Source organism: Leopardus geoffroyi, chromosome B1 (assembly GCF_018350155.1).
Source record: "Leopardus geoffroyi isolate Oge1 chromosome B1, O.geoffroyi_Oge1_pat1.0, whole genome shotgun sequence".
Lineage (NCBI taxonomy): Eukaryota > Metazoa > Chordata > Mammalia > Carnivora > Felidae > Leopardus > Leopardus geoffroyi.
This window is the reverse complement of record NC_059327.1, coordinates 198,421,196-198,435,598: the sequence shown is the minus strand read 5'-3', so window position 1 is coordinate 198,435,598 and position 14,403 is coordinate 198,421,196. Positions and strand designations below refer to the sequence as shown.

At 47.5% G+C, this 14,403-nt stretch overlaps 1 protein-coding gene across 1 annotated transcript in view; it reads right to left on the bottom strand.

Annotated features, from left to right (window-relative positions):
* The window catches only part of CLNK (cytokine dependent hematopoietic cell linker), a 164,159-nt gene that overhangs the window by 64,825 nt on the left and 84,931 nt on the right, over positions 1-14,403 (bottom strand). Inside the window, exons 4-5 of the mRNA XM_045474547.1 lie at positions 11,194-11,222; positions 2,443-2,477 (exon numbers count right to left, since the gene is read on the bottom strand). Of these exons, the coding sequence (XP_045330503.1) occupies positions 2,443-2,477; positions 11,194-11,222 (64 nt within the window). The remainder of the gene's footprint in view (positions 1-2,442; positions 2,478-11,193; positions 11,223-14,403) is intronic.

The following is a 14,403-nucleotide window of genomic DNA, read 5'->3' as shown; positions in this document are numbered from 1 at the left end:
AGAAGGAAAGTGAGGCTTGAGCCCTGCAAGAACTGAGGACTCGGGCAAGTTATGAAGTTATAACATTCAAGGAGCTCAGGTGCAAGAGACCAGGGACCAGCACAGTGACCTGGGAGCAGGAACAGGATAGAAGTGGAGAGCTTGGTGACCCAAAGGAAAGAGGTGAAGTCACTGAGCTTAGTTCGAGTGGGGCCGTTTGCACGGTTGTATTGATACTGTGCCCCTAGCAAACGGGCATTACAGCTATGAAACCCTGCCTCCTTGGTCTGGTCTCTGGAGGCAAGCAGGGCTTAGACTGGGAATTCTTGGATGGGGAAACCAGGGAGGACTGGTCTGCCCGGGGACAGCATGGACCCAGCATGGAGCCACCCACTTCCAGATCTAAACTGTGGGCTCACTTTATGACGGGGGGAGGTTACTTAACCCCCCTGACTCGCATGCTCAATCTGTAAATTGGAGATTTACGAGTAGGCTAAACCTACTTTATTTGATTGTAGTCAGAGATTAATTGGGTAAAAAGTATATAAAGATTCTACTTTGACACCTGCCCATGACAGGAGCTCAGGACGTGGTGGATCCCTTTCCTCTAGATGATGTAATGCGTTTCAGTAGAGCGGAACACCCAGGGCAAAGCAAAGCTGAGAGGAGGGGAACCCAAGGGCATGTCACAAGTGACCTGGCTAAGTAGGGGTGGGGGTGGGGGAGTGGGGAGGTGGCTGAGATGTTCTCCCCAGGAAGTGAATACAGAGGTGAGTTCTGAACTGAAGCAACCTCTTTAGGGATTTGACCGCTGGACATTGTTGCCGTTTACATACTGTTATGGCAACCACCAAGACCTCTCAGAGCACAGTCTCTTTGGGAAATCTTGGACCTGCTGGAAGAATCTGAGACGGGGTCCATCTTTAATCTAGTTGCCTTGCTAGACTTTGTGGGGCAGGGCACAGAGGGACACCAGGAGGGACAGGAACCATCCATGCCAGGCCCGGAGAATCTTGCTCCCAGAACCAAATATAAATATTTTGGTTTATCTCTTTCCGGAATGAGAAAGAGGCAGAATTTTAATTTAATTTAATTTAATTTAATTTAATTTAATTTAATTTTATTATTTTATTTTGTTTTAATTTTATTTTATTTATTTTTAAATGTTTATTTTATTTTGAGAGAGAGAGAGCATGTGTGCAAGCAGGACAGGGGCAGAGAGAGAGAGGGGGAGAGAGAATCCCAAGTAGGCTCCATGCTTAGTGGGGAGCCTGACTCGGGGCTTGATCCCCCTGGCCATGGGATCATGACCTGAGTCTAAATCAAGAGTTAGATGCTTGACTGACTGAGCCATGAGGCGCCTTAGAATTTTATTTTAAATATAATGAGTTACATCTATTTATCCATTAATCTGTCTACTATCTATCTACTGCCAATGGCAAGGGATCTTTACTAAAAACTCCTGTTTTCCGTCCATAAACCTCCTACTTTATAAAATATTTTGTGATTGATTGATTGATATGGTGTGTGTGTGTGTGTGTCCTGGGGTGACCATCCATAGCTTCAATTTGATTCTTAAAAAAAGTATTTCAAACAATAAAGAACCAAAGATTTTACAGGCAAATTCTCTCTCTCTTTCTGTCTCTCATCTATCTCTACCTAGTCCATATATCCTATCTACAGATCTAACATATCTATCTCTAGATATGTTAGTTAGAACTATTTAAATTATATACAATTTGGGGTGCCTGGGTGGCTCAGTCAGTTGAGCGTCCCACTTTGGCACAGGTCATGATCTCACGGTTTGTGAATTCAAGCCCTGCATTGGGCTCTGTGCGGACAGCTCAGAGCCTGGAGCCTGCTTTGGATTCTGTGTCTCCCTCTCTCTCTGCCCCTCCCCCACTCACTCTCTGTCTCTCTCTGTTTCTCAAAAATAAACATTAAAAAAAATTAAAAAATTAATTATATACAATTTAACAATAAAATTATTTATAACATTAGATAGCTGAGTTCATGTTATAAATTTTAAATTTTATTCCATTATGAAACTGCTTTGTAAATATTCTTAATGGCTTCATAATATGAATATGTCATAATATATTCAATGTTGTTTTTCCTATTGAATATTTAGAACGATTCCAGGGTTTCCATTAAAATTATTTTTTATGTTTATTTATTTCTGAGAGAGAGAGAGAGAGAGCAGGAGAAGGGCAGAGAGAGAGGGAGACACAGAATCTGAAGCAGGCTCCAGGCTCTGAGCTGTCAGCACAGAGCCCGACATGGGGCTTGAACCCAGGAACTGCGAGACCACGACCTGAGCTCAGGTCAGAAGCTCAACCGACTGAACCACCCAGGTGCCCCATGTTGTTGTTTTTAAATTCACCAAGTCCCTTGGTTGAAAAAAAGCCACTCGCTTTGTAAATTTCAAAGACCAACAAGTAGGTAGGGGAGGTGGCTACTTACACAGGGAGGAGGCTCCTCAGTATTCAGGTACTGGCCTGCCAACAAAAGTAGACCGAACATTACTGCAAAACACAGAAAAGAGCGGCCCTTGTGTTTCTCCAGAAATCTTGGGCTCGTTCCCGTTAATTCCTTTTGATGGCGCTTGCCTAAAACGCAATGTGAATTATGTACTTCTCATTCCATCTGCTGTTCTTGCAAAGCAGGGGCGATGAGAAAGGAGGCTAGACAATCAAATCCAAACTGGGAAGTCTCGCTTCTTCTACCACAGGTCAGCATTAGGTTAGAAGGACTCCCCACCCCTCCACCCCCGCCCCCCCCGTCAGATACGCCAGGTCACGTCTCTGCAGCATCTGGGCCAATGAAGATGCTTACTCCCCCCTCTACACCCTTTGGCACGCACACTGCCTTTGCTGTAACCTGCCATCCGTCCATCTCCTTGAACAGACCGGAGATATTTCGAGGGCAGGGGACAGGTCTACTCCCTCGTCTGTCCCCAGCTCCAGGCACAGAGCCCAACACTGAACAGATGAGTTCTTGACAGACATTTGCTGAATGAGGATTGTTCATGTGAGATTTCTCAACGCTCACGCCCCTCTCTGGGGTTGTTTTATGCAAGGCCTGCCTGAAAGTCATGTAGCGCACAATCCATACTCTGCTTTAAACTCTGCGCTCAGATGCTACAGAGCCACGAAGAGCAGCTCACACGATCTGCGGGACTTTTTTGCTTCCTCTAGACTTAATTTTCCTAAATTGCATTATAGCGTCCCGCTGCTGGTCTGCACCGAGGAACACGGTAAGCAGAAAATGTTCTTATCACATCCTCTTTATTAGCCCACACGTGAGAAGTTTCTAGTGGGTCCCAGGAGCTGCGTGCTTCTCAGCAACTGGTTCGCTGTGATTCAATGGAAAACACCAATTCCATAAGAGGTCATACATCCCTTCCTCCTGTTAATCTCAGGGCAAATGTCTGGCCCGGGTCCAAGGCACGTCGAGGACCACGGTCTGATGTGTGTTTCTGCATCTTGGCCTGGCCTTCGTCGTGCTCTTAGCCTTTTGCCCTTTCACCCTGAATTCTCTTTCCATACCAAAATAATGCAATTGATAGCTGGGAATTTGTGTCAGCATGCCCAGGCCTTGTGTAGAGCGGAATGTGTAAATTAAGGAAAGTTTGGCTCAGTGAAAACACAGCTCTCTGGAATTTGCTCGGGACCGGTGCATCGGGGAGGTGGTAACCAGCCAGAGCTAATCTCCTTGAGATAATGAGGAAGGAGGCGCAGGGATCTGACTGCACCTGCCACCAGCCCCAGCCCAGCCTGGTGGTATGGCTCACAGCTACCACTGTCCTAAGGCACGGATGATGCCTTCCTCTCCCAGCACAATCATACCCACACTGACAGCGCTGGTGAAGAAACGCACAGCATTTCCAGCCCCACAGAGCGATCTGTACTCTCTCATGAATTGAGTTAAATTAATAAGGTCATCCATAGAAGCCAGTTGGCCTGGAAGGAGCAAGTGAGCACCAAAATTTGGGGGATCTCCGCCGGCCCATGTGATCTAGTCTGATTCTACTGTCTGATTCAGAGCTCGATGTCACTTCCTTATAGGAAATTGGCCTCATGGAACACGACCATTATAGCGACATCCCCACAGAGAGCCGTAGGATCGGTCTCTCCTTTTGCGAGCCTGCAGCCCCAGACTCTCCTGGATCCCCCAAATATGTTTCATGCCACTTCTGAGTCTTTGCTGGTGTCGATTCCAGCTGGGGTCCCCACCTCCTCTGCCCCCGCCTTCCATAATGCTCAGTGCGCTTTGAGATCCTCCTGGGGCTCGCCTCTCGGGCCACGCGGGGCTACTTTAATATCGCTGAATTGTCAGAGCCCTTATTTCCTGTGTTCCTCGCCGTGACACTTAGATAAAAGTAGGCAGCATTTGATCACTTCTTTGTTGTGATGTCCTCGGCCCTTCTTAGGGAAGGAATCGTTTTTATCTGCTGCAGTACCTACCTACCTGTGTTGCTAACGATGCAGTTTTGGAAATGCAATTATTAAAAAGCATAGTCTTAAAACTGTAAATCAGTTCACGTCACTCATGGCCCACGAGACGCGGTCCAGATTCCCTGCCGTGGCCCCCAGCCCCCAGCGTAGCCCAGTTCTTGCCCCTGTCTCTAACTGTATCTCTTTCCAGTTTCTCCCTCACCTCTGAAATGGGCCACGTCACCTTCTTTCCAAGTTTCTCCAGTATGCCAAGCTTCTTTTAACCTCAGAGGTCAGCATGCACTGTGCCTCAGTCCAGAACATTCTTTCTTTGGCTCTGCCTGTGTCTGGGTCCTTTCCATCCATCAGATCAGATCTTAAATGTCATCTTCCTGGGGGGACACGCCCTGACCACCTATCTGAGATGAAAGTTAAGGAGCATCTCTCCAGCCCGGGTCCTCACTACCTCAAACGCCGTCCTTGCATGGCTGTGAGGATGCTTCCTCTTCCTGTGGGCCCTCGGCTGGCACACACTTCCCACTGTCCCTTGCACTGGGTGGCTGTGGCATGGTGCTGTGGCCACTGGAACAGGTGGGGGCATGCACTTCACTCCAGGATGACGCACTCGACCCTCTCCTTCTCTTGACCCTCCTGATGTCTTGTTCTTGCCCCGGGGCCTGCTAGAGACAGAAGACCCCAAGGCCTTCAGGGATAATGGAAGCCACTGGTTAAAGGGTTAAAGGAGAGCAAATCCCGAATGAGCGTTTGGGGAAAAGGCTTCCTTCAATCCACATTGGATTGTGATGTGAACAGGACATAAACCTTCATTTTATTACACTACTAACATTTGTAGTTGATGCATTATAGATGTTAGCCCCTCCTGATTCATACACTCTTTTTTGGTTTCTGCATAGCATGTAGGAACAAAGCAAGCCAATAAATATGTTAGATAGTTACAGACGGTGGGTGCCTGCCTCCCCCAAGGCAGCGCGGAGATTTCAGGCCCTTGATCACTCCTGGAACCCAGGATATGGCAAGGGCACAGAGACTGCATAGTCGGCTGTGAAACACAGCGTGTGGTAAGGTGGACACCCTCCAGAACGGAGAACCCGTGGGAAACTGCAAATAGAACCTGACCTCCTCCCTGGCTGAGTGAGCTTGAGTTGGACACTCCCTCCTGCTGGCCCTGGACCCCCAACACAGAGGCACCCCAAACCCTTCCAGGTCTTTGAGTCTTCCTGGAGCTGAAGGAGAGGCTGGTTCCTCAGAGAGAGCCATTTTCTTAGAAGATGAAGGAAGTTTGCCCAGCAGCTTTCCCCATCATCATCCCGGAAGAACTATACTCAAGTGTCCGTGGAGGGCCGTTCATCACCCACTGACACAAAACAGCTCCGGAGAACGACTGACTTCTGCGTTCCTCTCAAGGAAACAGCATCTTTTTACAAAAGACAATGCTCCCTTCGAGTTATTTTTAGAAGGGACGTGAAGGTGTAAGGCTCAGGGGCTCTCCCGACTCACGGAGGCAGTTACGCCAGCCTTGGGCTATCAGCGTGGACACCTCTTCTCGTGACTACAGAGGTATGATACAAGTGTATGGCCGGTGGCCATCAGGTTAAGGTCCCCTGACCACTTGCCTTTTGGGTGCTTTAAAGAAAAAAAAAAAGGAAAGAAAGCAAAACCTGAGCCTCAGTGCACACCAGTTACTTTCTGCTCCAGTGTCTATGATGGCATCTACAAACACCGAGGTCTGCGACCCGCTGTTAGAAGCTCCGACTGCCTTCTGATAGGAGATGGGCCACGTGGGTCAGATATACTTAGAGAGAAGCTTGGACCATTTGCACGCGTAAACGCTTCCTTGAACGGAAGCCGCTGGGGGCCCCAGGCTTGTACAATTTAGTGCCTCTACTGGGAAGGGAGGTGGCTGTGTCCCCAAGGGCGGGCTCTATGGGAGGGTCGCATTAGAAGGAAACCACCTGAAACAATTCCCAGCAGGTCCCATAAAGAGAATCTGCTTGTCTGGTGGGAGAAGAGAAGTAAAAGTAGGGAGCTTTCAGTGCTTAGCAACTTTCTGTTTCTCTGGGAAGTGAAGTCAGCAGGTTTTTCAGATGGCGGCAGCCCCAAACCAGGCGGTTCCCTCAAGCAGAGTCAGCTTCTGTTTTCATTTCAGTCACAAGATTTCAGAGGGCGGGGGGGAGGAGCAGGGAGAGTTATGGTGAGGGTCAGTGTTGGCTCTGACCCTAGGGGCTGCCAGCTGGGCTTGCTCATAAGTACGTGGGGCAAAGGGACAGGCCAGTGGGTCCCAACGACCCGTCGCTAGGAACTCCTCAACAACCCGGCTGTGTCTCCCCACGTCCGCTTTTCCCTGTCCGTCCTGGGAGTCCCGGTGGTCAGGTGGGTACATGGGCACCTAGAGCAAGTTCTTGCCATACACCCTGACCTTCCCCGCGGTTACGCGTGCCTATGAGTCCAAGTTTTGGTAAACGGAGAAGCTGGAAAATAAACTCACAATTTCCAGGAAACTTTCCGAACAGAAATTGTTGTCAACTCTTTATTTTTTTCTTTTTCTTCCCTTCCTCTCTCCTGCTGCCTGGAGCATAGCTGTCACTATTTTAGGCATTGGGATTGAGGCCAATACAAGGGAGGGAGCAGCACCTCTGAGGCTAAACAGCCTTGGACTGCTTACCTCTGCACTTGACTTATGTAAGAATTAGACAATCATGTCACGTTTAAGCCCCCGTGATTTCTTCCTAATGTGTCTTTCTGCCTTTACTGTTTTATCTCCTTGTGGAGGTCAGCTTTGGAATTCACCAAAAATGTAGCAGAGCTTCTGATCAAAGGCATGAACACATAATTCATGGAAGAAATTCTGGGTTCAAACCCTGGCCGTGCCTGTTTCTGGCCACATGACCTCGGGCAAGCCTGCAAGCCTCAGTTAACTAATATCAGCTTGTAGAATGAGAATAGTAGTGTCTGCCCCAAAGAGCTGTTGAGAAGCTTAACAAAATAACCCTCTGACATCTCATGGATGTCAGAGAACCAGTATTCAAATTCTGGGCTCCAGACTTCTGGCTCAGGGTTCTTTCCTCTACCTGTGCTGCCTTCCTCAGTGTTTATCTTTTAGGAACCACAAGGTTTCTGGGGACAGAGGGCATCCATCAACCTTCATCTCAGTATAGTGGGGAATAGGACACACTTTCCCCTGGCTAGTTCCAAACTTGAGAACATCTTCAGTTCAGCATCGATCCACAGCTGTAGGGAGAGGTAGGGATGAGATTCCTTGCCTTTTTCTCACTGTCTCTGAGGAAAGGATTAGGATGTCCAATGAGCTTTGGCTACATGACTTAGGCTTGGGAAGAAGAGAAGGAGGAGGTAGGAAAGGAAGGACATAGGAAGGGGAAGAGAGAAAGAGACAGACAGAAACAGAGACGGATATAGATTATATGCACCCATGTACATATAACTTATGTCATATCTGTCTCCCACGTATCTACCAGCTCAGTCACGTAGCTCTTCTGGACATTTTAGAATGACAGTCGCCTGATCTGAAGAGTATTCTCGGTCACAAATGGCCCAAACTCACAGAAATAGCTACATGGAAGCATTTATTGAGAGTTTGGAGAATAGGCTTATTGTTCTCCATAGATGGCCCTTGGAAGTTCACTTCCTTTCTCTAATTCTTGATTTCCCCATCTGTAGAGCACAGTATTAGTATCTGAGATAAGCTGAGTCCCCAGGACCTTTCATTTTCATTTTCTTTAAAAAAAAAACAACTGTGCCCAAAGCTGGTTATTGTAATGGTTACAGTAGGGACAACCATAAATTGGTTGGATGGATGGATGGTGATAGGTAAGGCAGCTGTCGCCCATCCCATTTCTCAGGTGATCTCCAGAAATTCAAATAAAATATTCTGAGACAGCTGTTGTCCAGAGAATCGAAAGCAGCTTCTTGGTGGGGTCAGTCTTAATCATTTCCTTTTCCTTTCCTTTTTCTTTTCTTTTCTTTTCTTTCTTTCTTTCGTTCTTTCTTTCTTTCTTCCTTTCTTTTTCTTTCTTTCTTTTCTTTCTTTCTCTTTCTTTCTTTCTTTCTTTCTTTCTTTCTTTCTTTCTTTTTCTTTCTTTCTTTCTTTCTTTTTCTTTCTTTCTTTCTTTCTCTTCAATCAGTGATTCTCAAAAGACCATCCTAGCACTACATGAGTTGAAGTTATCTTGTGAAGGGTAGGGACTCCTCAGTCTCACTATAGTCCTGCCAAAACGTACACCTGGGAGTGGGCTTGAGAATATGCATTTTTGACTACTGTGATTCTGACACACGATACATTTTAAAGACAACTGTGATCCCTTGGGTTTAGCAATCGTGGATGACTTGAAATCCTGGCTTGTGCTTAGAGAACTAGGGGAACACCTTTTCCCAGCAGTTCAACTGTCAACTTTTCACATTGGTTCTGTCCACCCATTTTCCCAGCCTCTTGGGGGGACAACCAGCCTCTGCTAAATTAATACCAATATCGCAATGTCTAGATGCGGCCAGCAGGGGGCAGTGGATGCTCACATATACCATACCTGCCTTCCCTCCGCCTGCTTCTAAAATCCTTATTAATTTTTCTTTTAAAAGTGGGAAAAACCAACTTTCAAGACTGCTTTCCTTAGGAAACAAACAAAAAAAGCCCACAAAACCAAAACAAGTGCTCCTGGACAAAACGAAATCTCTCGTCCATTTAATGGACACAGCCAATCCGTGTCTTTACCAGGGTTTTAACGTGTATGGTGCCTTAAGAGAGAAGAACCACTTTTCAAATAGGGCTACCTTTAATTTCATTCTTTAATCGGTGGAAGGAGAGAAACTCCTGACTTTATTTTATGGAAAACCATGGCCCTCTTCTCTATGTGTCAGCTTGACAGAAGGTATTGGTGTTAACAGATTGTCCAAGTTGGGTTATGCGTCTGTCTTTTCCAGGTCTGGTGTATTTTTTTTTTAAATAGAGTATTTTTAGCGTACAACAATATATGCTACTGGAGAAAAATAATAAGATACGGATAAGCAAAAAAGAAGGGAATAAAAATTACTCTAATGTCCCCATACCAAGACAACTACTGTAAACATTTGAGTATAGCTAAATCCCTCTCACACACACATGCACACACAATATAGTCTATGTAGATATGGGCACACTGTTTTCTTGTCTTCTCCATCATACAACAGAATGCTATAAACATAACATGTCGGTAAATATGCTTCAATGGCATCTTTTTAATGGCTATGTGGTATTCTCTCCTATGGATGTCCCTCGTATGGATCTCATGGCAAAAAAATGCAAACAACTTAAAAATATCTAGAAATGTTATAAATATCCCTGTGATGAGTGACTGTTCTGTGAATCATGTAAATCCTTGATTATGTCAGTGGTGTTATATTTTAATAGATACTTGGCTGTGGTTCATAAGCATGCATAGGCTGGGGTGGTATGATTTGCTGCTAATATTTTTGGCAGGATATAGATTCCAGTGTGCACGGGCAGGCCTGGGCAGCTTTATCTCAATCAGCTCTCTTGGGGTTTTGATTTGTTTTTGTTCCCCACCCCCCCCACCCCATGGTTATGTGTCTAGAATGTTGTTAATGAAATGCAATACCCATCTGTAAGTTTTTCTCTACCTTGATGAATGTGGAGAGGGGGGTGACGAGAGAGGGGTATGGGTCACATGGTTTATAACTCATCAGCCACTGCCTCAGATTGGCAACTTGGTTTCCAGGCAATCTCCCAGAAGTATCCAGAAGTATCTGGAGTACCCCCAGGAGTCTAAGCGGATGGTGGGAAGGGATGAGAGGTAGCAAGCAGGTGGAGGGAGGTATATTTGAGATCAAAGACGCCAGGAGATTTTGGAAGCATCTACCTCAAGAGAACACAATCTTTCTTAGCAAATGACTAGGAAGCTTAATGAAAGCATTTTCTGTAAGAGGGATTAGAGCTGGGTGCTTGTTTCTTATTTATATTCATACTTGTACTTTTGATTTTGCTTTTCTCTACTTCTCCTCACTGCTATTTGGGACATGCTGAGTGCTGGTTACATGCTCCAACATGCACCATTATGAATCTTTGAGTTCATTTGAGGATTACATCACTCCCTATGATTCTATCCCTTCTTTGCACACTTCTGGTTTATTTCTCACCTTTTTTTTTTTTTTTTCTGTCTCACTGCAGTCATTTCTAGCCACTAGCTCTCTAGGGAAGTTCTACCGGACTCCCCCTGAAATAATAATGCTCTGAAATGAAGAGTACATACTTTTATGCAAATTTTAATGGGATTCTATTCGGCGCCTGATACCTAGAACTAGGCTCTGAAAACAGACGCAAAAGAAGCCATAAAATGTGGTTTCTGATCGCTCCATCCGCTCAACACATAATTTGGGGGGAACCCATCACACAGAGTTTCGTTGAATGAGCCCTACTGAGTGGTCACAACACTGACATTTAGGCTGACTTTTACCCATTTTACAGATGAAGGGACTCGGACCCAGAGGGATCTGTGCTTCATCCCAGGCTACACAGCTAATAAGTGGAGGAGAGCCAGGGTTTTCCCCTCCACGTGCCAGCTTCCCAAAGCCTGTGGAAGTCACAGACCGGGCTGCACCCGGGAGCGACCAGGGGGAGAAACCCTAAGTGGCTGATGCCATTTCGAACAGGCCAATAGTTTTATCGAAGGAAAAGCAGAAAACGGAAAGAAGAGTAGCAGACCCATGGTGGCATTCCCACCGCTTAGGTGACTGAAGGCCCCTGACTCACCGGTGGCACTGTTGATTCGAGGCCATGACCTAGGGCAGAAAAGAGAACCAAGGTAAGTGTCAGCCGCATTCGGTTACATACCTTCCCCAGCGGGATGGGCTGCTGTTACAGGCGTTTTCCCCAGATCAACCTATAAAATGATTTCCTTTTTCTTCTTCTTTTCTTAATGTTTATTTATTTATTTAAAAAAATTTTTTTTAACGTTTTATTTATTTTTGGGACAGAGAGAGACAGAGCATGAATGGGGGAGGGGCAGAGAGAGAGGGAGACACAGAATCTGAAGCAGGCTCCAGTCTCTGAGCTGTCAGCACAGAGCCCGACACGGGGCTCGAACTCACAGACTGTGAGATCATGACCCGAGCTGAAGTCGGACGCTTAACCAACTGAGCCACCCAGGAGGAGCCCCCGGAACGATTTCTTGATGTTTGCATTGTTCTAGATCTAAAATCACATCTCATTATAGAGAATACGGAAAACAGAAAAACGTAGAAGAAAATAACAATCGACACCCCAGGTAATATTTTGGCAAATCCCCTCTACATGTGTGTATGTGCTTCTGAGGATGTGTGAGTACATTGAAACACATAAGTAGCAAAACTAGAAGAACCAACTATGGGCTATTGATGCTAAAGATACATTCTAGATCTTCAGTGGTTATTCAAACGCATGGTATTTATTGCCTGTGTGATTTTTAGAGGGGACATTCAGGTTCTCGCTAGTTTCCATTATGGTGAATAATGTTGCAGGGCGCATTTTAATCTAATCACTGGATATTTCCGTGGAGAGACTCCGCCAGGCACAGCGAAAGGGTCAGGCAACATGGATCTTCCAAGCCCCTCGCTGTGGATCGTGCAGTTTCCTTCCATGTGGGTTGGGTCCGTTTAGACGCTAATCCACAGAGCGGGAAGTGACCATCTCACCGTATCCCAACACTATTAAATCCCATCCTTTAAAACAATGCTGCCTGTTTGTTGATCCCTTACGGTGCCTGTTTCACTTCCCTGATGACCAGTGAGACTGAATTCTTCTTCTTTTTCAAGTGGTTTTAGGCCCCTTGGATTTTTTTCCTGTCGTGAGTTATCTGCATAGGTCGCTCTCCATTTTCTAATGAGGGCTTTGCCTGGCCACCACGTTCCCCTTTGGACAGGGTGCTTTCGGAAGCACATCTTGCCTGGATTTCGGGCAATGATCTGAAAAAGCTCTGGGGCCACAGAAGGCTCTGGAGGATGCCGCTTGTGTGAGCCGACTTGTTTGTGCCTTTAACGATCTCGGGGCCTTGCACAGCACCTATCCTCCGAGGCCCTCAAAGTGCGTCACCGGAGCAATTAATTGAGCATCGCAACACAGGCTGGGTGTAAATATTTATGAGGCCTGGCTGGTGGCTGGGACACTGGGCACAGAAGAGTTAAACTGGGAGATGTTAGTAACTAGGAGACCACCTTCCAGGAGTCTAGCTCCCTCCTTACCCTTTGTCCTCTGTTTACCATTTTAACACCGCGAGGGACCCTGTGGGGTGGCTCTCATTGTCCCAAATTTACAGACGAGGAGATGGGAGATTCAGAGGGCTCAGACCCACAGAGAGCAAGGGATCTAACACCAGCCTGTCCGATCCCCACATCCTCGCTGCCTCCCTGGCCCTCACCCACAGGCGGTGGCCAATCCTGGAGGCATTTACAGCTGCGTCTCAGAGTCCTTGTGGTTGGCTCTTGGCATCCTTTCCAGCTGCCTGAGATTTTGCAGAAATTAACAGTAAATCAGCCAGTAAGGAGCAGACCTGGGGCCTGAGAGTTCTCTCTCTCTCTCTCTCCACTTTCAACACACGGCCTCTTCCCTGACATCTTGGTCTTTGATTAAGGCCTCGGAAGGCTCCCCAGACCTGCAGTTCATGACATGTGACATGTAAATGACACGTTTTTGTGACTGCGTACAGGGAGCTTGATGTGGGTGTGGCAAGCCAGGCCACTGCTGGGAGACAGCACACCCAGGGCAGGCAGGGTGCAGGCCCCAGCCCAGGGGTGATGAAGGGGAGCTACACTCTCCTCGGGGTTCTAGAAAGAACTTGAGCTTGGAAGGTAGCATTCTGTCCTCCCTCTCACCTTGGCTTCCCCTGGTTTTTAGAATTAAAGACCGTTAATGCTGCAAAGCCCATCGGAGACCATGCTGTCCAGTTTGTTGTTCCAAGTTTTAGACCCTTGGGAGGCAGAAGTGGGGTCTTCTGACCCCCATAAAGAGCGGAAGGGAACACCGCCTGCCGGGCATTGAGCGAGGCTCTGCTCTGGCGGGTGGGCTTTCCCCACTCTGCACCCTTATTATTTCCAAGCCCATAGCAGCAACGTAGACCGCCCAGCTCTCAGCCCCTGGGAGCTTCCTCCCGATTGACCAGGTTGTCTGAAAGTGGCTTATCTGATCCGCTCTGCCTCTCGGCGGGGTCCCAGAGCGATGGAGCTCATTCATATGTCATAGTCCCCCGGGGATTCTGCACCCCAGAGCTCTCTGTGCGTCAGTGCAAGCCAAATGAATTAGCAGAGGAAGCATCAGCAGGGCGGGGAGCCGCGTTGTTATTCCAGCTGAGCCCCCAAAGGGGAGAGGGAGAAGAGGAAGGCTGGAACCTGGGAAGGAGGGGGCCCCGGAGGCTTCCTGGACTCCTGCAGCCGAGAAGCTCCCTGAAAAGGCTCCTGGGCTCAACACTCTTTGCAGCCTGACGGCCCAGGGTGACAGGGAAAGAGCGACTTCACGGAGGTCCGATGTGTCCTCTTTATGCTCAAGCGAGGCCCACGTGTTGGTTAGCAAGCTGCCTCTCGCCAGGTGCTTACAAGGACGCTCTCTGCTTCCTTCTGTCAACAGCATCCGTAACACGGCCACATGCGGATGGGCCGCGGCTGGATGGCGGGATAGCTTGGTCCCCACCCCTTCCTCCTTCCACCTCTGGGCCTGAGGGCCGCAGGCCTTCCTCTGCACCTCGGGCCTGTGCAGGCAGGTGTCCACATTGTGGTGGGGGGTTCCCCGTATATGAGATGCACAAAGCTGACCTCCAACGTTTGTGGTTTTCTATATTTAAGGTGCGTTGCAAATAAAGATTTTTGATTTCTGAATTATGTTTCAAAAATTGTGCTCATCTTCCCTCCCCCCACCCCAAGTTGCTGCCAATCGGAACGGGATCTGATTGGGTAGGCGGGGTGCACTTACGCCTTACTCATCCATGGGAACAAA